General features: G+C 52.0%; 5 protein-coding genes across 5 annotated transcripts; 2 read left to right on the top strand and 3 right to left on the bottom strand.

The window, feature by feature from the left end:
* Positions 1 to 564: 564 nt before the first annotated feature.
* On the top strand, positions 565 to 1742 carry SAPIO_CDS1874 (2,3-dihydroxybenzoate decarboxylase; the record flags this gene model as incomplete). Its single annotated transcript, XM_016785042.1, has 3 exons — positions 565 to 1280; positions 1368 to 1561; positions 1615 to 1742. 3 exons carry the CDS (start codon positions 565 to 567, stop codon positions 1740 to 1742), a joined length of 1038 nt encoding a protein of 345 aa, XP_016645339.1.
* Positions 1743 to 2569: 827 nt separating this feature from the next.
* SAPIO_CDS1875 (uncharacterized protein) lies at positions 2570 to 3631 on the bottom strand (the record flags this gene model as incomplete). The annotated part of the gene is made up of 3 exons (XM_016785043.1): positions 2570 to 3229; positions 3417 to 3484; positions 3562 to 3631. 3 exons carry the CDS (start codon positions 3629 to 3631, stop codon positions 2570 to 2572), a joined length of 798 nt encoding a protein of 265 aa, XP_016645340.1.
* Positions 3632 to 4610: 979 nt separating this feature from the next.
* SAPIO_CDS1876 (Lignostilbene-alpha,beta-dioxygenase isozyme III) lies at positions 4611 to 6397 on the bottom strand (the record flags this gene model as incomplete). Its single annotated transcript, XM_016785044.1, has 2 exons — positions 4611 to 5377; positions 5482 to 6397. 2 exons carry the CDS (start codon positions 6395 to 6397, stop codon positions 4611 to 4613), a joined length of 1683 nt encoding a protein of 560 aa, XP_016645341.1.
* Positions 6398 to 8534: 2137 nt separating this feature from the next.
* On the top strand, positions 8535 to 10357 carry SAPIO_CDS1877 (uncharacterized protein; the record flags this gene model as incomplete). Its single annotated transcript, XM_016785045.1, has 5 exons — positions 8535 to 8675; positions 8764 to 9117; positions 9191 to 9841; positions 9911 to 10180; positions 10247 to 10357. 5 exons carry the CDS (start codon positions 8535 to 8537, stop codon positions 10355 to 10357), a joined length of 1527 nt encoding a protein of 508 aa, XP_016645342.1.
* A 4084-nt stretch (positions 10358 to 14441) lies between these two features.
* SAPIO_CDS1878 (uncharacterized protein) lies at positions 14442 to 15819 on the bottom strand (the record flags this gene model as incomplete). Its single annotated transcript, XM_016785046.1, has 2 exons — positions 14442 to 15425; positions 15487 to 15819. The coding sequence occupies 2 exons, from the start codon at positions 15817 to 15819 to the stop codon at positions 14442 to 14444; spliced, it is 1317 nt and encodes a 438-aa protein (XP_016645343.1).
* Positions 15820 to 18000: the final 2181 nt, after the last annotated feature.

The raw sequence follows: 18000 nt of genomic DNA on the forward strand, positions 1-18000 counted from the left end.
GTCTTTGGTTGTGAGACGAGATGTCTGATGCTATCATCTGGACGAAGAAGGTGGATGAGTGACTAAGCAGGAAGACTGTTGTCGTCACGTTTCGCTTATGGGAACCACGTGATGCAAGGTATTGCAATCTGCGAATCGTCGGAAACCGCAATAAGTACATACTCCTACCCTAAATTGCACTTTCCGGGGGTATGGATATATCACAAGCCCGAAACAAAAGAGAACGGCTGCAAAGAATCGGAGAAAATCTAGCGAAGGACCCTCTCATCTATCCGAGACATTAAGCGGATGGAGTCCGACTGCCCGCACCGAAGCTCGTGTTGCACGGCATCGGCTTGATGAACCCGACGGAATCAATACGCCGACGCCGTTCGCTCTCCTCAGTCTCCGATCGCATGCATGGATACGAGAGTTGTAAACCTGGCGAGGAGGAGCTTTTGATAAGTGAATATGCCGTGAAGTAGGAAATCTTTTGTATCATCTAGCTGCAGTGAAGCAGCGACGCCTTCGATTTTCAAGCTCCTCAATCGCACCATTTCCAGACGTAGTGATCCCATAGCAAAAATGGCCAAAGGCACCATCGCCATCGAAGAGGCCGTTATCGACCCCTCCGACCTGCAGTGGTTGGGCGACTCGGCCTCCATGTACGCCCCTGCTGCCATTGTCACGGGTTCTTCCTCGAGCATAGCTCACGCCCTTACCCAAAAGCTCGCCGACATCCACACCCACCGCCTCGCACAGATGGACGCCGAGGGCGTCGAGTACATGCTTCTCTCCGTCACGTCCCCGGGACCCCAGGGCGAACCGGACCGCGCTAAAGCTCAGCAGATGGCTGTGTCGGCCAACAACTGGCTTGCGGGTGAGGTGAAGAAGAATCCCAAGAGATTCGGGGCGCTGGCGTCCCTGTCTATGCACGATGCGGCGGAGGCGGCGGCGGAGTTGAGGAGGGCTGTGAAGGAGCTGGGAATGTTTGGGGCGATTTTGAACGATTACCAGAGTACCAGCGCGGATGGGAGTGGGAAGAAGTATTTCGACGAAGAGGAGTATCGGACGTTTTGGAAGACAGTGCAGGAGCTCGATGTGCCGGTTTACATGCATCCGAGGTATCCCTGTAACCCGGAGTTGGAGAAGGGAGCGAAGTATGGGGACAGGAAGCATCTCGTCGGGGCTGCTGTGCAGTTCCATCTAGATTTGAGCTTTCACTTATATGCACTGATGTCGAGCGGTGTATTTGATGAGTTTCCCAAGGTGCAGGTTGTCTGTGGACATCTTGGAGAGGGGTGAGTACCATCATCTATAGGCTAAGATTTTTTTTTTTTTTTTTTTTTTTTTTGTGAAAAGAGTGATAGTTACTAACAATTGGATAGGATTCCGTTCAATCTTTGGAGAGCGGATCACTGGTATAACAAACCGGTGAAGAAGGCGTCACGGCCGTCCAAGGAGGACTATAGCTACTACTTTACGCATAACATCTCGCTCACGACTTCAGGCAACTTCAACACGAAGGGTCTCAAGTACTGCATCAATGAGGTTGGTGTTGAGAGGTGCCTCTACTCCATTGGTATGTGTATCTTGCTCCTGGCCAGTGAAGAGCTCGCTGACGAATGAGGCCAGACTACCCTTACGACGATATCAAGGAGGCCCAGGACTGGTGGAAGGACATTGATTTGCCCGAGGATCAGAAGGAGATCATAGGCAGGACAAATGCAATCAGGCTCTTCAAGCTCCCTCTCGAGCTGTGATAGTAGAAACAGTGCTGTTCCGGTATCGAATGTTGAGGAATCTTGTTAACGCCGAGTTGCGGCTGGTTTTGTGGAAGGCAGGAGCGGGCCTGGGACTTCTTTCCTCATGAATTTGTAGGAGAATAGCCATTTCTTTATATATGAGATCTTGAAAGGAACTTCCAACCGAGCAGCGCAAGCAGTGGCGATACTGCGATCGATGGCCGTGTGGTCATTGGAGCGCTCAGAATGTTAGAAAATTGCAATTCTCGTAGCTCGCGGAAGCAACCAGGATTCGATCCTGGGAGCGGATGCGAGTGAGCTTTTTGTTTTATTACTTCTTTATCTCAATCTTATTTCTTTCTTGATCACCTGTCTCGTACGTTAGTAGGTTGATGAGCTTTTTTATTTGGTGATTTTTGCGTTTCTTCTCTCCTTTAGGTTTTATATTCTTTTTTGAGTATTTTCTCGTTTTGAAAGTAGACTTTAATGACTTATATCTGAGTCTTTCCACCCCCTTCAGATACTGATTTCTCTGGGACATACGAGCATATAACAAGGGTTCCTGTTATTCATTCCGTTGCTAAATGTCTCTCTCGATGTTAAACTGGGGATCTCAAGTGGCTAGCGAAAAAAACGAAGAGTTGGAGATGCTACTCCACGCCAACTTCATAAGGTGAACGTCGAGGATGTAGATGTGTTACTCGGCATCAAACGCCCCAAGACAGACGTCACGTAGCTGCATCCAAAATACAAGGAAGGGCAAGACTTCTGCATTGCACGCGGCTTTTCTTGGTCATTCGAATAACATACTCAATGTTTCCATATGTACACACACCATAAATACGCTAAACATCAAGCTTCAGCGCAGGCTTATAGCTCCCCGGATCCTCCCCGTACTGCGGTGCCTGCATGTCCACATCAACCACAGGCTTCCCAGTAACCGGATGGTTATAATGGAATGGCACCACTCGCGTGTCAGGCCACATCATGCACTGATCCTCGCCCACGAGCTCGTCCGGCCCCATAGTATCCTCAGGGAATGTCGTCGACATGAACGGCACGAAACCCGCAACTTTGTACGACCAACCATGCTCGACATCCCCATGCCAAAACGGAAAGTACCTCAGCTTCAAAATCCTCCACGTCCCATCCGCGTCCTTGATGAACTCATTCTCGTAGACCCCGCCCTCGAACCACTGGCACACGCCACGCGGATGCTTCGCCGCCTGGCTAACATGCACGCCGGCCTGCATAAGAGATCGGAACCGGGCCTTGGCGATCGCCCCGGCGCCCGTGCCATTGTCGGCTTGGGAGTAGTCGACGTCGATGATGCCTTGCATCTGCGGGTGATCAAGGAGGAAGCCGTGCACGGGGCCGTTGCGACCGCCGACGAAAAATTTGGCGAAGCGGTTTACGTAGAGGCGGCGGACGCCGGCTTTGGTGCGGTAGCGGCCGCCGAGGAATTGGACGTAGGTATCGGGGGATTCTGAGAAGAGCTCGACGACCTTTTTAAGAACGTGATTAGCAAGCTGTGGAATTTTGGGATAAATTATTGTGCATTTCTTGCAAACGCCGATGCCAAGCTGGAAAGGATGCAAGTGGCTGGGTGTAGTTGACCAGGGTCCGGTCCGTCTAACTGGTGCGAAGAAAAAGGAGAGGCCGAAATGACGCAGAAGACCATTCAACACGTACCTCTTCGTACAGGCACTTGTCAATGTAGTAGCCATATTTGTACTGGAGCTTTCGGATCTCTTCCTGATCTTTTTTGTTTATGGCAAAAATGTCAAAAACCAGCTTCTTTTCTTTGTTGGGAACACTGATGAAAGGCCGTACGTACCACTGAGACGAATAACCTCCTTTCGCAGAGCCTCGACAGTCTGCTCAAGCTTGATGATAGCGTCACCCATAGTTGCTAGGAGTGACTCAATCCGTGACAAAGAAATTATTAAGAAACAAGCAGAAAATGGCTAGGCACAGTACCCCAGAAAATGAACAGGTACGCTATTAGCTCAAGGTGCAACTCTGGTTCGCCGTACTCTAATGGGACTTGCAATTGGAGGGAATCATTGGGGTAGCTAGTTTTATGTTCTCGTTTCGTTCTAGGCCGGTCCGAAAGGGGTTGCGGATACCCCTCACCGAGCTCAGGAAGCTGAGTGCCGAGCCTTCGGTAAGATGGTTCCGATGAGGGACCTGGGGGGAGCCCTGTGTGGGGATTTGATAGCTTTGACCTGCTTCCATCGCTTCGAGAGCCTACGGCCCGAGCTAACCGATGCCAAATATAGTGCTAGAATATTACGGAGAAGTTGAGGGCGTGATGCTTCCGATGATGTGGCTATCGCTTGCCAGTTGCAACTACGTCGTATGGTCATCGGGAATATTTGGTGCTGGCTTGGGGATGGTAATCACGGTTTGCCCTCACGAGTATAATCCTGATTACACCTCTCGATCCCTGCAATCGGCACATCAGGATCCGAAACCTGTCGGGAAGGGGTCTCGCGGACGAAGGCCGAAGATTGTATTGACTTAGATTTTGCAGTACCCCCGACCAGGAACATCGAGGATAGCTCTCGAGCAGAGACAGATAACAAATCATTTTAACCTAGTATTACTGAACGACCTGCTATCTCAGCCCGTTAAGCCATTGAAATATTACCCCCTCCGTAGACGCTAGGTGCATCTTCCCCTGTAGTGTACGGCTTCACGGGCAATAGTTGGAGAGCTTCAGGCTTGGTACTTGGTAAAGATTTATGGGACCAAGATGTCGGATCCATCAAAGTCAATATTGACAAAAGTTCGTAACATTCAACAAGACTAGCCTAGCCATAAGAGGAAATAAAGCTGTTTCCCAAATCTCAATTGGATGCAAGCACCTCCATGAATAGCAAATCAACCGGAGCCATTGACCCCATTTGCCCCCCTTTCCTGAGCTAGCTTCGCCTGCCACGCCAACGGTTCCGTGGCAATCCGTACCGGTCCCTCATCCCCTTGCCTCCGCTTATTCCAGTCGTCAATGTCGTTCTGGGGTACGAAATTTCCGTGAAGTCCCATCCTCATCCTCACAGGCAGATGAAGCGCACAAATCGGCCCCTTGGCGAGGTTAAGAGCGTCGAAAATTACCAAGTCGTTGCGCTGCACGTCGAGATGGTTGAGGAGAGCCATGAGATAGCCCTCGCCCTCGGCACTCTCGCCTGCTTTGGGCACGAATACGGGCTCCTGGAAAGTGCAGGTAGGTCCGGCGAAATACTCATCTTTGACGCCCGTGTCCCAGTTGTAGTGGCCGATGACGTTCCAGAGGCCTCCCGCAGGAGGTCCGCACTTCTGGATATCGTAGTGGCGCGTCTTGTCAGACTGCAACTGCCAAAAATGGCTATATCGCTTCGTCACGAAACGGTCGTCGATGCGGGAGAATTCGCCATTGGTCCCGTAGAGCTTGAAGGGAGTGACGCGAGTATCTGTGGGACTCTTTGGGTCAAATACCCAGCGGAAGGTGTCTGATATTAGGCGTTGCCGTTGGGGGAGGGACTTTTGGACGGCGTCGGGGCCGGCGTTGTCGGGTGGCCACCAGAAGAAGACGTTGCCGTCTGCTACTGTCAAGTCGCAGACGATCTGCCCTTGTTCATCTTCGTACGCACCAGCGACATGGCCGTGGAAGCCTGATAAAGAGTGACCGGCGCATTAGCATCTCAGTCCATGAAAAAAAGATAGGAAGAGTGGAGAAGCATGATAAGATAGTAAGACACGGCAAGGAATAACTTACCATTGTCAGCCCGAAGCCAGACGATGTCTTCAGGCTTTCCACCTCTGCGCGGTACAATTCCGTAGCACTGATCCTTCGTAGGGTCCCAGGCCCAGTGATTACCACCCTTCTTTATCCGCTCGAGATCCGCCACGATGGGAGTCATGGGAAGGATGAGGTAGTTCTTGGTCAAGGCACAGTCATGAATCATGCCACAAAAGGGAGCCTTGTACCACGTCTCTTCGGTCTTCTTCCCCGTGACGGGATCGAATGTCCAGACGACGATATCGCACGAGGCATCGTGCGCATCGCCACCTGCCTCATAGGCGAATGCGACCATTTCACCCGTTTCAGGGTCAATCTTGGGGTGAGCCGTGAAGCAGGGAGCCTTCATCTGTCCTTCGAAATCATACCGCCCGATGGTCTCCAGCGTCGTCGGATCCATGGCGTACGGAGGGCCATCCTCTTTAGACGCCAGCAAGGCACCGCGCCAAAAGTAAATGTTGGTATTCGACACCGTCCGGATGATGCCCTTGACCATTTCACTGTCCGTGTACGGGTTACGATATTTCCCAAACATAGCCTTGCGGTTCTGCCTCTCGGCCTTGAACCGGTCGGTCTGCACGTATCGCTGCTTCAAGTCGACGTGACCATTCTGAAAGATGAACGCCGTCACGTTTCCGTCACCGCTAAAGTTGACATCCTCTTCGAACATGGGCGGGAACTGGGGGTCGGGCTGCACGCGGTAGAACGTGCCGTTGATGTCCTTGGGGATTTCCCCAGACGTCTCGAGCTCGAAGACGTCGCATTCTACTCGGGAAACTTTTAGCGGACCTTGGAAAAATGGAGTGTTGGGATATTTGGCTCTGTCGTCCGACTTGAGGCCATTCGTGTAGCCAGAGGGATCGTCTGGAAACAGTGTAAATGCATGAGCCATGGCGTAAAACTTGGTTGATATCGGCACTAGGTTCCGTCCTTGGTTCCGTCCTTGGCTTTGTGGAGTGGATAGGGTCGAATTGGGATTGCAGAGGGCTTGTCACTAGAAATGCGAGGAAACGGGCACTATCGAATCCTAAATGTGACTAGCGGCTGGGTTTGCAGGAGGTATCCGCATCCCCCTTAATATATATCATATACTAATTTGATACGTTACTGGGAATATTAATGGAAGATTCTCTCCGATCTCTTCCTCAAGCCAGTAGTGGGGGGTGAGAGAAACCGGGCTCCTATCGGAATTATGCTAGCGAAGGGCAGAAACGGCCAAATAGCCGTGCCCTATCTTCTGTCGGAAAGACATGCTATATGCCGAAGGGGAGAAATAGGCCTGACCTCGTTTTGCATCAGGGAGCTGTCTACCGGGTTACGCGGGATAATTATTTATTCAGAGCTGTCCAATATATCCGAAGCATGAATATCATCAAACAATTCGATGTTCTCTCCTCGGACGTCATCTCAGGTCAACGGAACGGCAATCTTCCGTCTCCTCTTCAGATTTGTTTTCCTCGGCATATTTTGTCGAGGGACACAATCATAAGATAGATTGATGAATAGGTTAAGCGGTATAACGCATCTTGGGGCAATATACTCGGCCTCTTCCTTTGAAGTCGGTGCCTGTCTCGTGTCCCTGCCACAAAAAGCATATGAAGTCTCGATTCGGGAATGAGCTACCCCAACGTCCCCCCATGCCAAGCTCCCACCATGAGACAGTCAATTGGATAGGAAAGGCTGTGTCTACGGAATAAGTTGTGTCTCGCTTCATGCCGTCCTTGCAGCGCATGCGGCTCAGTTTATTTCCTACCTGTTAATACTACTACCCACTCCATTATTGTAAACCCTGGACGGCAAGATACTCTCCCAATCTCGGCTTGATACATTATGCTAGATCTTAACCTGGTATTGATCATCATCCTGTAAAGTTGGGGCAAGGGTGTCTACACACCCGCAAGGATGTAGGTTTCCAGCTCGCTACTTGGTTGAGTTAGCCCCCCATAAAGGAATTCGTAGACGTCGGGTTGAGTGTAATGGACTGCCCTACGTTGCTGACCTACATCTCAAGAAATCAATCTAACAATGCAATCGAAGTCCTTACGAGTCAGGGTGCCCGCCCTAAGATCTGCTGTGAGGTTCAGCTGTCCCCCACTCAATAGCCGCGTAAATGGTACGAGGCTCTAGTCGACTGCCGACACTATCTCGAGTATCCCGAAAACGTCAATGCAGCCAAAAGGAACTCCTTCGTGCTTCACACGACACCTCTGTTCCAGGCTAGGAGTATTCTGTGAGAAATAATCCCGATAAGCTCGAACTCACTTGCCCAGAGTCCGGCTTGACCTGCGCATCTCTGCGGCGCGAGAATTTCTCTATCGCCCCAAGGTAAGTGAAGAACTATGGTTATGATATTATGCCCAGCAGCTTAGGAGCATTTTCTCCTGGATAATATCCCTCTAGTACCCCTGGTGATCCCTTATCCCTTTATTGCCTTTAAGAACGCACTGGAGCTCGTGCTCGCATTGGCCTCCATTTCGGGTGCTTGAGTCCGATAGACTGGATCACGAAACAGGCTCCACATGACCAGCATCACATTGAGCAAGCTCGCCAAAGCTATTTACCCCAATAAAACTAGGTCATCTTTGATTAACAACCACTCAGAGCTATCCTCCCCATCTCCCGGTGTGGGGTAGTGCTGGGGATACCCCGTACCCCGCGTTGCCCTAACCTTTATCTAGCTAGGATGCTGGGAAAGGCTAACCGGGTGAGGCGGCAATGTTCCATTCTGTGCCCAAAGAGGCTCTAGGATGGCCAGGGGTCCGCAGTGCTTGGGACACCGGCACTTCGAGGAGGATTGGGAGTCAAGTGAATGATACGCCCTTCGTTTTCGACTGGTCATAGCTTTTTGCTTATAAAATTGGGACAGCCAGTCCACAATGTGTTGGTTTTTTGTAGACTACTTACCTCCTTGGTGAAAAGAAGAAAAGCCTTCAAGGGAAAGAGGAAATCTCACTGGACCCTCTTGTCTACCCCTATCCTTCTCAACTACACCTTCTCTTCTTTTAACAGCCGACGCACAAATCCCCAAGATGACGACCGCTAACGCGGATAATTGGAAGGCCCATTGGAAGGTGTTCCTGGCCTGTGGTGTCATGATCCTTTCGCCCTTCCAGTATGGTGTCGATTTCGGGTTGATCGGAGGTCTCCAGGCCATGGTGGGCTTCCTGAAGGTAAACTTCTTCTCTGCATCCAATTGAGGAGCGACAACGGAAGCGATCAATTGAAACCGTACTGACGGGGAATTTTCTTTCCTTCCAGATCTTCGGCTACGAAGACCCTAAGGTTCCAAATGGCTGGAACATCCAGACCACCCGACAACAGCTCATCTCCTCCCTCATGACCCTCGGCGCCTTCATCAGCTCCGGTCTCGCCGGCGTCGCCGCTGCCAAGCTCGGCCGTAGGCACTGCCTCTGGCTCGCCTGTCTGCTCTGTGCCGTCTCGAATATTATCATGATGACCACCACATCCATTGGTGCCCTCTACGCCGGCCGATTCCTGATCGGTTTGGCCAACGGTTACTTCATGACTTTCTCTCAGCTTTACATCCAGGAGTCTAGCCCTGCGAAGTATCGTGGACTGTTCCTCACGGTGTTTCAGTTCTTCACCTCCGTTGTATGTATCTCGCATGGTAATGCTGTTGGGTGGGATTGGGCAGACAAGCAAACTGACAGATGAAACTTTCTAGGGCACCCTCGTCGGCACCATCATCGATTGGGCTACCGCTAAACGCCCCGACAAGTCTTCCTACCTCATCCCCCTCGGTATCATCTACGTCGTGCCTACCTTCCTCACCGTTGCCATGTTCTTCATCCCCGAGTCCCCCCGCTGGCTCATCCTCCAGGACAAGTACGAAGACGGCGTCAAGTCCCTCAGCTGGCTCCGCCCTGTCGGCTGGGATGCCGAGGGCGAAGCCCGCGAGATCAAGTCCGCCATCGAGAAGGAGAAGGAAACCACCAGCGGCGTCGGTATCTGGGATATGTTCAGGGACCCCGTCGACAGGAGGCGTACCATCCTGGCCGTCTGCGCCGTGACGCTCCAGGCTGCTTCGGGCTCTATGTTCATCATTGCGTACAAGGCGTACTTCCTCACCATGGCCAAAGTCAGCGACCCGTTCGCCATGAGCAACGTCCTGAGCACCATTGGCATCATTGCCATTCTTCTTAACTCGCTCATCGTCGTGCGCTACGGCCGTCGCCGTGTGCTCCTTGCCACTGGTCTCTTGGGCTGTTGTATCCTTCAGCTCATTATTGCTATCGTGTACCACAAGAACCCTGGTACCTCGACTACCGGCAAGGTCGTTGTCGCTCTATCTTGCCTGTACATGATGAGCTACAACGTGAGTTTGCTACTCTTCTTTTTTTCCTTTTTTTTCCCCTTTCACAAGAGTAAGCTGACCAAACTCCAGGGTATGATTGCCCCCTACGCCTGGTTGGCCGGTGGTGAGATCCCCTCTCAGCGTCTCCGATCCTATACCTTCGGTCTCGCCGCCGCCGTCGGTTTCTTCGGCGCCTGGCTCACCACCTTCACGGCCCCCTACTTCATTAACCCCAGTTCCCTCAACTGGGGTCCCCGATATGGCTTCATCTGGGCACCTTCCTGCATCATTGCCGCCGTCTGGGTCTACTTCTTCCTCCCTGAACTCAAGGGTAGGACCCTTGAGGAGATCGATGAGATGGTAAATTTCGTCCCCTCCCCCCTCACTGCTATTCGATGCCCGCTAACTCAACTGCCCCCTTCACAGTTCTACGCCAAACTCCCTGCTCGCAAGTTCAGGACTTACATCTGTACCGGCACGAGCTCTTCCGAGAGCGAGAAGAAGAGCATCGAGGTCGAGACCATGGAGAAGGTCTAAGCGGCACTAAACCTCTCCACCCACATGTGTGTTTTATATATGACTCAATTTCTTTTTTATCTGTCATGAAATGTCTAGTTATGACTCTGGTCGGGACGGCCAAGGCGTATCTGGGGACATTGGGATATATCCGTCAAATTTGTTGCATTTCTGAAATACCCGGCGGTTCATTTTGCAGTTATCCGGTCGGGACGGCCGGCGTACCTGGGAACATTGGGATTATACTTTGATTTTCTTTAGATGAATGATATGATGGGTCCTGCCTGGAAGGCGGCGACTGCATTCTTGAGGATGCGAAAAACAGTGTGTTGGACGACACCCCCACGCGTGAAGCGAAGTGATCGTAATGTAAGCATGTATGAGAGCTTGACGCTGAGGAACTGGGCGGTCTACTATGATGGAAGACCGTATATTATAGTAGAAATCTGCTACTTGCTTGAGCTTCTCAACCCAAAACGACGGCATGTACTGGCTGTTCAGAGATGAAATATGGGAAGAGGAATATGCACCTTAGTTGTTTTCCACCGCCACTCAAAGGTATTATTAATAGGGAAGATCGAGGGACAGGCACCGGGACGGGGGGTCCTAGTGTCGCATTTGCCACTATCTAGTTTCACCTTCGGCTCTATCAGCGTTGGGACATAGTTCCTGTATCGACCTAGTCTGGCCTCTCATCTCTCTTATCTGATGACCTCTCCATAACTGAAGACACAATATCAATAACGACACTGTCGATATCCATAGCAGTCGCAACACCGGCCCCTCCCTTTCCCCTTTCTTCCGATGATTGAATTCTTCACTCATTCCCCCAGAGCGTCGATGTGAATGACGTAGGCTGTGCTAGCGGTGGGCGATGCGGGTTATAGTGATCCAGCAACGAGGAGCTCAATTCCCGCCTACGACGACGGACAATGTAGGGGAAAACACAGACTGGAACATTTTAGCGACGGCCAGGTCGGGACGCGTGCCGATAGCCCAGATGCCCCTTTTGAGGCTGAGCCCAATCCTCATCTGATGACCAACTTCGCGGGGGCCAGTCTCCTGCTACCATGCAGCGCCCATCCACACCTTTGCCGGCGGACACTAAGACAATATCAAGGAGTATCACATGAGAGGCTCAGCCCTGCCAGGAAAGAAGAAAGGAGCGATCGTTCCTCGCCACAGCCGACCTACATAATCGCTAGAAGCAGACCGCTGTTGGATGTTGGACACGTCCGGATATAGAGGAGAGGGAAGCCCCGGGGCGATCCGTGAAACCGAAGCGCAGCCACCTTCTAGAACGTAGGCTTTTGCTTCTTTGTGGGCGCGTATTGGATCGCTGCTACGGCTGTTATGATTCGTGAAAGACGGGTTATCCTTTTGGAATGTCGCACTAATATCTGAAGAGGTAAGGCGGAGGGTCTGGTTGGGGTCGTTCGGTGTGATCTGCATGCGCATTCTTTCGTTTCTTTTATCTGAGGTACGAGTATCTATGGTATTTCAATTTCTTGTGGTACTCTCTCACAATGCAGCCCGGTGTTAAGGACTAGTTCTCTTGTGCGTTGCAACTCCCGTATTCCCCCCTCCGCCTCCCCCGCGGGAATGGCTCCTATTATACATATCATACATATGCAATGATAGTCTCATCATGATTGCCGAACCGCATAGTCTCGGGGTTTCCCATATCAAGATTAGGAAACTTGATACACGTATCCAAGACCAGCACCTGTTCGATCTTTGCAGAGCTCTTATGGCGGCGTCATAGGCGTCATACCGACGGCCGACAGGGGCCCTGTAGGCCCAACCCTTGAAGAGTAACCATTCGTTATCATAGGGGCTTTCACCCGGACCCAGGTCGTGCCAGGTTGTCACCACGACGGCCCTCTGCCGTGAATGTCCGCTAGGACCTGGAACGTCCTTTTTCTCAGCCAGGTAACTAGTCGGGCAGACTCGACAAACTTGGGATGCTGAAAGGGAATAGGGAAGGATTCCGCATTCCTGCTTCAAACAGCCCAGTGGGTGCGACCACAGACAGACCTGCTTAGCCTCAGCGAATTGCCCGATGGTCTGGTTGGGGTCCGGCAGGATAAAATCATAGGCCTCCGTCCGTCGCCTATGCCGGCAAATTTGCCCAAGGGCACCATGCGAGCGGTTCAATATTTCTCTGAGCCTAGCCGTAGCCCTTAACGCGTGTATCCCCGAAGACCGGGAATATAAGCACGTCCCCGTTCGCAGTAGGACGTGCCCGTCCACAACCTTGCATGATGTATAGACTCGGATAAGTGGCCGGTTCCCATCTTCGGGTCCATGTCGGACAGATGTATCAAGTATCGCCGGTGGGAACACGCCTAGCGAGAGTCTGGCGGGCCTCGCAATCGCCGCAACGGTCGAGAAAGAAACGTCGCAGGGCAAGCTGGCCGCCTTCTGTTCGCACCGCCGGCGCCCTCCTGGAGCCCTGTAATGAAGGCGTTTCGGGTCCCCGGAGACCCACAACGTGGGCACGACGGGTCGATGGAAGACCGAGCAATATGGACAGAGAATGTGTGACGGCAGCGCGCCTTTTTTTCTCCAGCAGGCGCAGGAAGCCAATCCTATGGCCGTGTTCACGGCTCAGATTTAGGACACAGGTGCCATGGGCAGCGAGCATGGCACGGCTGGTGAGTGCTAAGCAGGCCCGGCATTCTGGGAACAGCTTTCGGCTAATCATGAGGAGTAGCTCTACCGGAAGATTCTCGATAGCTGACGGCGCTCGAGGTGTTAGCGAATCAGGTGTATTCCCTCGATCCCCTCCATCTGAAGGGTTGCTCGTCGAGATTGGCTGTTGCCCGAGAATACGGGGCGATGTTGAGTTTGGAAATGGCCGCCACGAGCGTCTGGTTTGAAGAATCGGTCTCGGCGTTTAGACCCGTTCCGATTTGTCCGTTCGAGAGTGAACTCGGACCATTCTGAGTAGATGTCGACATCTCGGGCTAGAATTCGGTACTTCTCGGTTATGATAAGGCGTCGCTGAAATTAACTCTTGGGTAGGAGTCGAGTCGAGTCGAGTCGAGTCGAGTCGAGGATTGATTTGGATGAGCCTTTTTCCAGACAATGAGCGGTTAAGTCCTTGTCTCCGGTTCTGAGTAGACGCGGTACTTTGATAGGTTGTTGTTGATCGCTTTTGTTTCACCGGATTCGAGAACCAGGGCTGTCAAAAGGGGAATTAGACGTAGGTTAAGCTTAGAGCGAGCGACACCAGGAAAGAACAAGATAGGAAAAACCCAAAGGAAAGATCCGTCTTGCGAAGATGAGCGTTCTCCAACGTCGTGTCTAGGTGATTCGAGTCTTCCGAGAAAAATTGATCCACGAGAAGACGAGAAATAGAGTTCTCGAAGAGGCGACAACCAGGCTTTTGGTCCAGCAGATCTTGACTGAGCCAAACTGGGGATTTGAGGGGGAAATGATCGAGAAGGTGTTCACAAGAGATACCGGTTTAATTGGTCGTTCCAGGGATGATCAGATACTCCTAAGGGATGAGAAGGGCGATGAACGGTATCCAGAGAGATGAAATAATGAAAGAAAGTTAAGAGACGCGATGCGGAGAAGCGGGGCCTCACGATAACTTGAAGGTTAGAGACTTCGCGGGTGAGGAGGGGAGAAGAAGTATTTTGGAGAGGAGAGGAAGGAGGAAGATAGATAGATATCCGTAGACTGGAGCTGGATTAGGAGTTTGTGATATGCCTAACCAGGTTGAATTGGACTTACCCTGAGCTTATTTTGACGCGCATCGTGACGTACGGACGTGAACTTGAATCAGGTTTAGTCTAGGAGGCCAATATTTATATTCTATCAAGTTTATTGTAGCTCCAGTTGGGTCCGGTTTCCATCACGGCCTCAAACACGGAGCAATTCCACCATGTTCAAGTCAATGGTTGACTCTATAAGCCCTTACTTCAATTATATCAGCCACTATGTGCCGTCGATTTCAGGGATGCACAGATGCTGTCCTTTCAAGCCTTTTTGACGCGAACCTCTAACCCTTAGTAGTCTAGTACCTATCCAGCAGCTGCCAAGCTCGACTGGGAAATGGTTACATCGTGCTCCGATCCAGGATTTCATCTTGCACTTAAAGATCCACCTTGACAGCAATCATGTTGCTCGACACGAACCCGGTAGCAAACAACCAAGCCTGCCGCTTCCCATCATTCTCCGCCGGATCGATCGCAACCATCAGCGACGCGCTCACAGACCGAAGCCTCGTTCCATCATCCGCAAAAATGAGCCTCTTCTTCCAGCCCCCAGGGACTGCAGGATCCTTCTGCGCAAAGTACACCATGGCGCCGTCCACAGCCTCGGCCTCGTGGATATTATGCCCGATGTTGATGGCGTGAGAGAGGCCGGGCAGCAAGTACCCGCTCTTATTCTCGCCGGTACTCTTGGCGTACGGGTCGGCGAAATAGTTGGGGTTGTCGACGATGGTGTCGACGATGACGTCCTCCACGACTGTGATGTTGGAAGTGGTCGGGTCGGCGGGCAGCTTGGCGATGTGCATCGTGCCGCTGACACAGCTGGCGATGAGGATCTCGTCGGGAGTTCGACCGTGACCGAGGCCGTTGTTATTGTGGAGGTTTTCTGCCGCTACTCTCCCCGTGACGCCGGCGGTTGCATCAGACGATTCGAGCTCAGATATTTGCAGATGGATCGTCGTAGACCACTTCGCTCGGTAGTGCAAGTCCTCAACAGCACGCATATGGCCCTCCCGATAGTAGTGATCGTTGGTGACGAAGATGGAGTTTGGACTCTGCGCATATACGTCGTTGGGCGTCTGAATCAGAGGGTGGCTGATTGTGCGGACGTGCTTCACCGACGAGTCGCCAATGACGTAGTGGAAGAGCTCGATACGAGAATGCGCCTTATCGGGGATTGTGTTGGGGTCCTGGGAGCCTTCCTTGGAAGCTTTGGCGGCGACGTATTCCGGGTTGGGGACGTGGTTGACGGCAAATATGTAGACGGCGTCCTCGGGCTGCTCGGGGTCGGCGACTATGTCAAAGCCGTGGGTAATGAAGGGGCCGTTGAAGTTGTCGATAGCGAGCCTTTGGGACTTGAAGGTCTAGCACCATGGATTTTATCAGCATCTGTCTAAGGGATGATTGCTATCGTCTTGAGCCCACCTTTGGATCGATGACATGAATAGAGCCCTGAGAAGTTGCTGCAATGCTCGGATCGTCGAAATTCGCCAACGGCGGGAACCATTTCGATCGCGGCACAATGGTATCCTCGCAGGCGGTGAACAGCAGACCGCTAGGCTCATGGAGATGGACGTCTTCGCATTGCGCCGTGTCCTCGATCCGGACAAAATCTGCCGAGCTCGCGACGGCGGTGTTCTCGAGCTTGCGGAGGAGGCCGACGGTTTTGAGGCACCGATACACGTCCGGCCCGTAGGTGGACGCCAAGAAGATGGCGAAGAGCGCTACGAGCGTGGCTCGTAGATTGGTACCTGCCATTATTAGGCTGTGGGTGTTATCTGTGGTTGTATTCTGCAAGAAAGAAGGATGGTGAAGAGGAATATAAAAGAAAAGAGAAAAAGGCTAGAAATGAATTGAAGATAAATTTGACAGCTGAGACGTCACGACCTTGACCTCTCGCAATTAATGATCAGGAGAGAGTCGGAAAAGGAGGACTCGATGGATGGGGAATTGTTGCTTAAAACTGGCACGGAGCTGAGAGGCTACCGAGGTTCATCGGAGGTAGATCCAAGCCTGAACAAGCTAGGAAAGGTACACGACGGAGTTTTTCATGACATGATGAGCAGCATCATGGGCTCACTGCTCTGCGAAGCTAAGCTTCCGCACCCCCTCAAATTGCACCAAATCCCCAGCACCCTAGGCTGTTTCAGGGATGGTGCGATGGGCCTTCCCCAAGATGGATGGATCAACATGGATGCGGAGAAGAGCTTGTGCACTAGAGAGATTACGACGTTGCACGGCCGATGCCGAAACCGCGAAGTTGGGAGGGGTGAGGCGAATGTCCACTCTAGATGTGCTTCCACAAGAAAAAAGACACAAGAACGCGCCGCGCAATAAGATGTGCGATGCACCCATATGCACCCATATGCAGGGAGTCTACAAGAGGGCCGGAATCGTTTTCAGCAAGGACAACTTGGACATGTGGCTTCGCCTCAGATTGGGGTATTCTTGTCCGGTCAACAGGACCGACGAAGAGGCTGAAGAGTACTTTATTTACTTGGCCGTTTCTAATTGCTGTAGGAACCCTAAGAGTAGATGTCGAGTGAGGCAACGATAAATAATAGATTGCATTTATGTATCTAGCCGTCAGGTCATGTCCAACTTCGAGGACTACTTCTGCTAACTCTACCCCACGTTCTTCTGCTCTATTTAGGTATCATCGACACACCCTTGCTCCGTTCTCCGGCCCGGCCCGGAGCGAACATGCCGAGCTCTAGAACTTGTTGCGAAACTCATTAAGAGCCCTCTCAACTTCCTCGATTCGCCTTGTCATGGGATCTCGCATGTCACCCGCCACACTTCCGTTGGGAACTATGGTTAGGCTGTCTAGATATGCCTCAACACGAGTTCGGGCAGCAGCCGTTAAGACTGGTTTGCCTGGCTTGGTGATGGTATGAATTTCACAAGTCTCAGGGGCCGTGGGGCTTGACTGGCCCTCCGCTTTCTTCTTTGGAAACGCCGTGACGGGCCGGCTACTATTGATTGGGCTGTGGCAAACAGGACGTTAGATGGGAATTTTCTCGGAGACTATAGCGGCTAGGAAGCTCACCGGCTAGGGGGAAGCTTCATGGCTAAGAGGCAGACAATCAAATTTATATATATTCGCGTCGGAAGAACGTAGCAACCTCAGGGATGCAAGGAGATCCTCTATCACTTAAATCATAGGCGAGAAATTTGAGAAAGAGGCTCAACAGACAAGTCCATCGCGTTCATGGGGCCCTTTAAATATCCTATCAATCGGCCCTCCTCCGGCAGAGTCTCGAGCGAAACTCCAGGGAAATCGGCGCCTGGTTTCGAGCGCATTTCGTGTGGAAGGAATCCTCTGGGAGTCCGCTGGGAGTCCGTTGGAGTCCGCTCTCAGTTCTTCGGGAGTCCTCTGCCAGTTTCTGGGAGTCCGCTGAGGCCATTCGTAGCCCGGACTCCCTTCTCTGATTGGCGGGTTGAGTAGATGGAGCCATGCGTCGACATGCCGCATTTGACTACCCATGCCGCATCTGACCGGTCGTGCCACATCCGGTAGTCAGGCCCGTGGGTTTGAAGAGTAATACTACGGATGCATAACCCGTGAATATAGAATAATGTAGCCATGCCTCTATAATTAAATACTCTCATCGTCTTGTGGTACTCACTAGATCGTCCTCTTCGTTCCGAGACTGGCCAGGCTGTATGGAACCTGTCACAGTACTCGACTGTCCTCGGGACAGGGCACTCAGACGAAGTACTGGGACACACAGTTGTGCGTCCAAGATTGGGTTAGGTTGATGTCCTGGTTGTCAATTACGGACTATCATTCGCCAGCAGGGGACAAGGGGGAGGACTCCCGCATGCACCTCAATTAATACCAGCCAATCGTTCTGCCAAATCGCAAAGCCTCCTTATATGTTGACCCCCTCTGCTGTGTTGGGTGATGCAGGGATGCAGAGTGACGCCACCACTTGT

This window comes from Scedosporium apiospermum (assembly GCF_000732125.1).
Source record: "Scedosporium apiospermum strain IHEM 14462 chromosome Unknown SEQ_SAPIO_0077, whole genome shotgun sequence".
Classification (NCBI taxonomy): Eukaryota; Fungi; Ascomycota; class Sordariomycetes; order Microascales; family Microascaceae; genus Scedosporium; species Scedosporium apiospermum.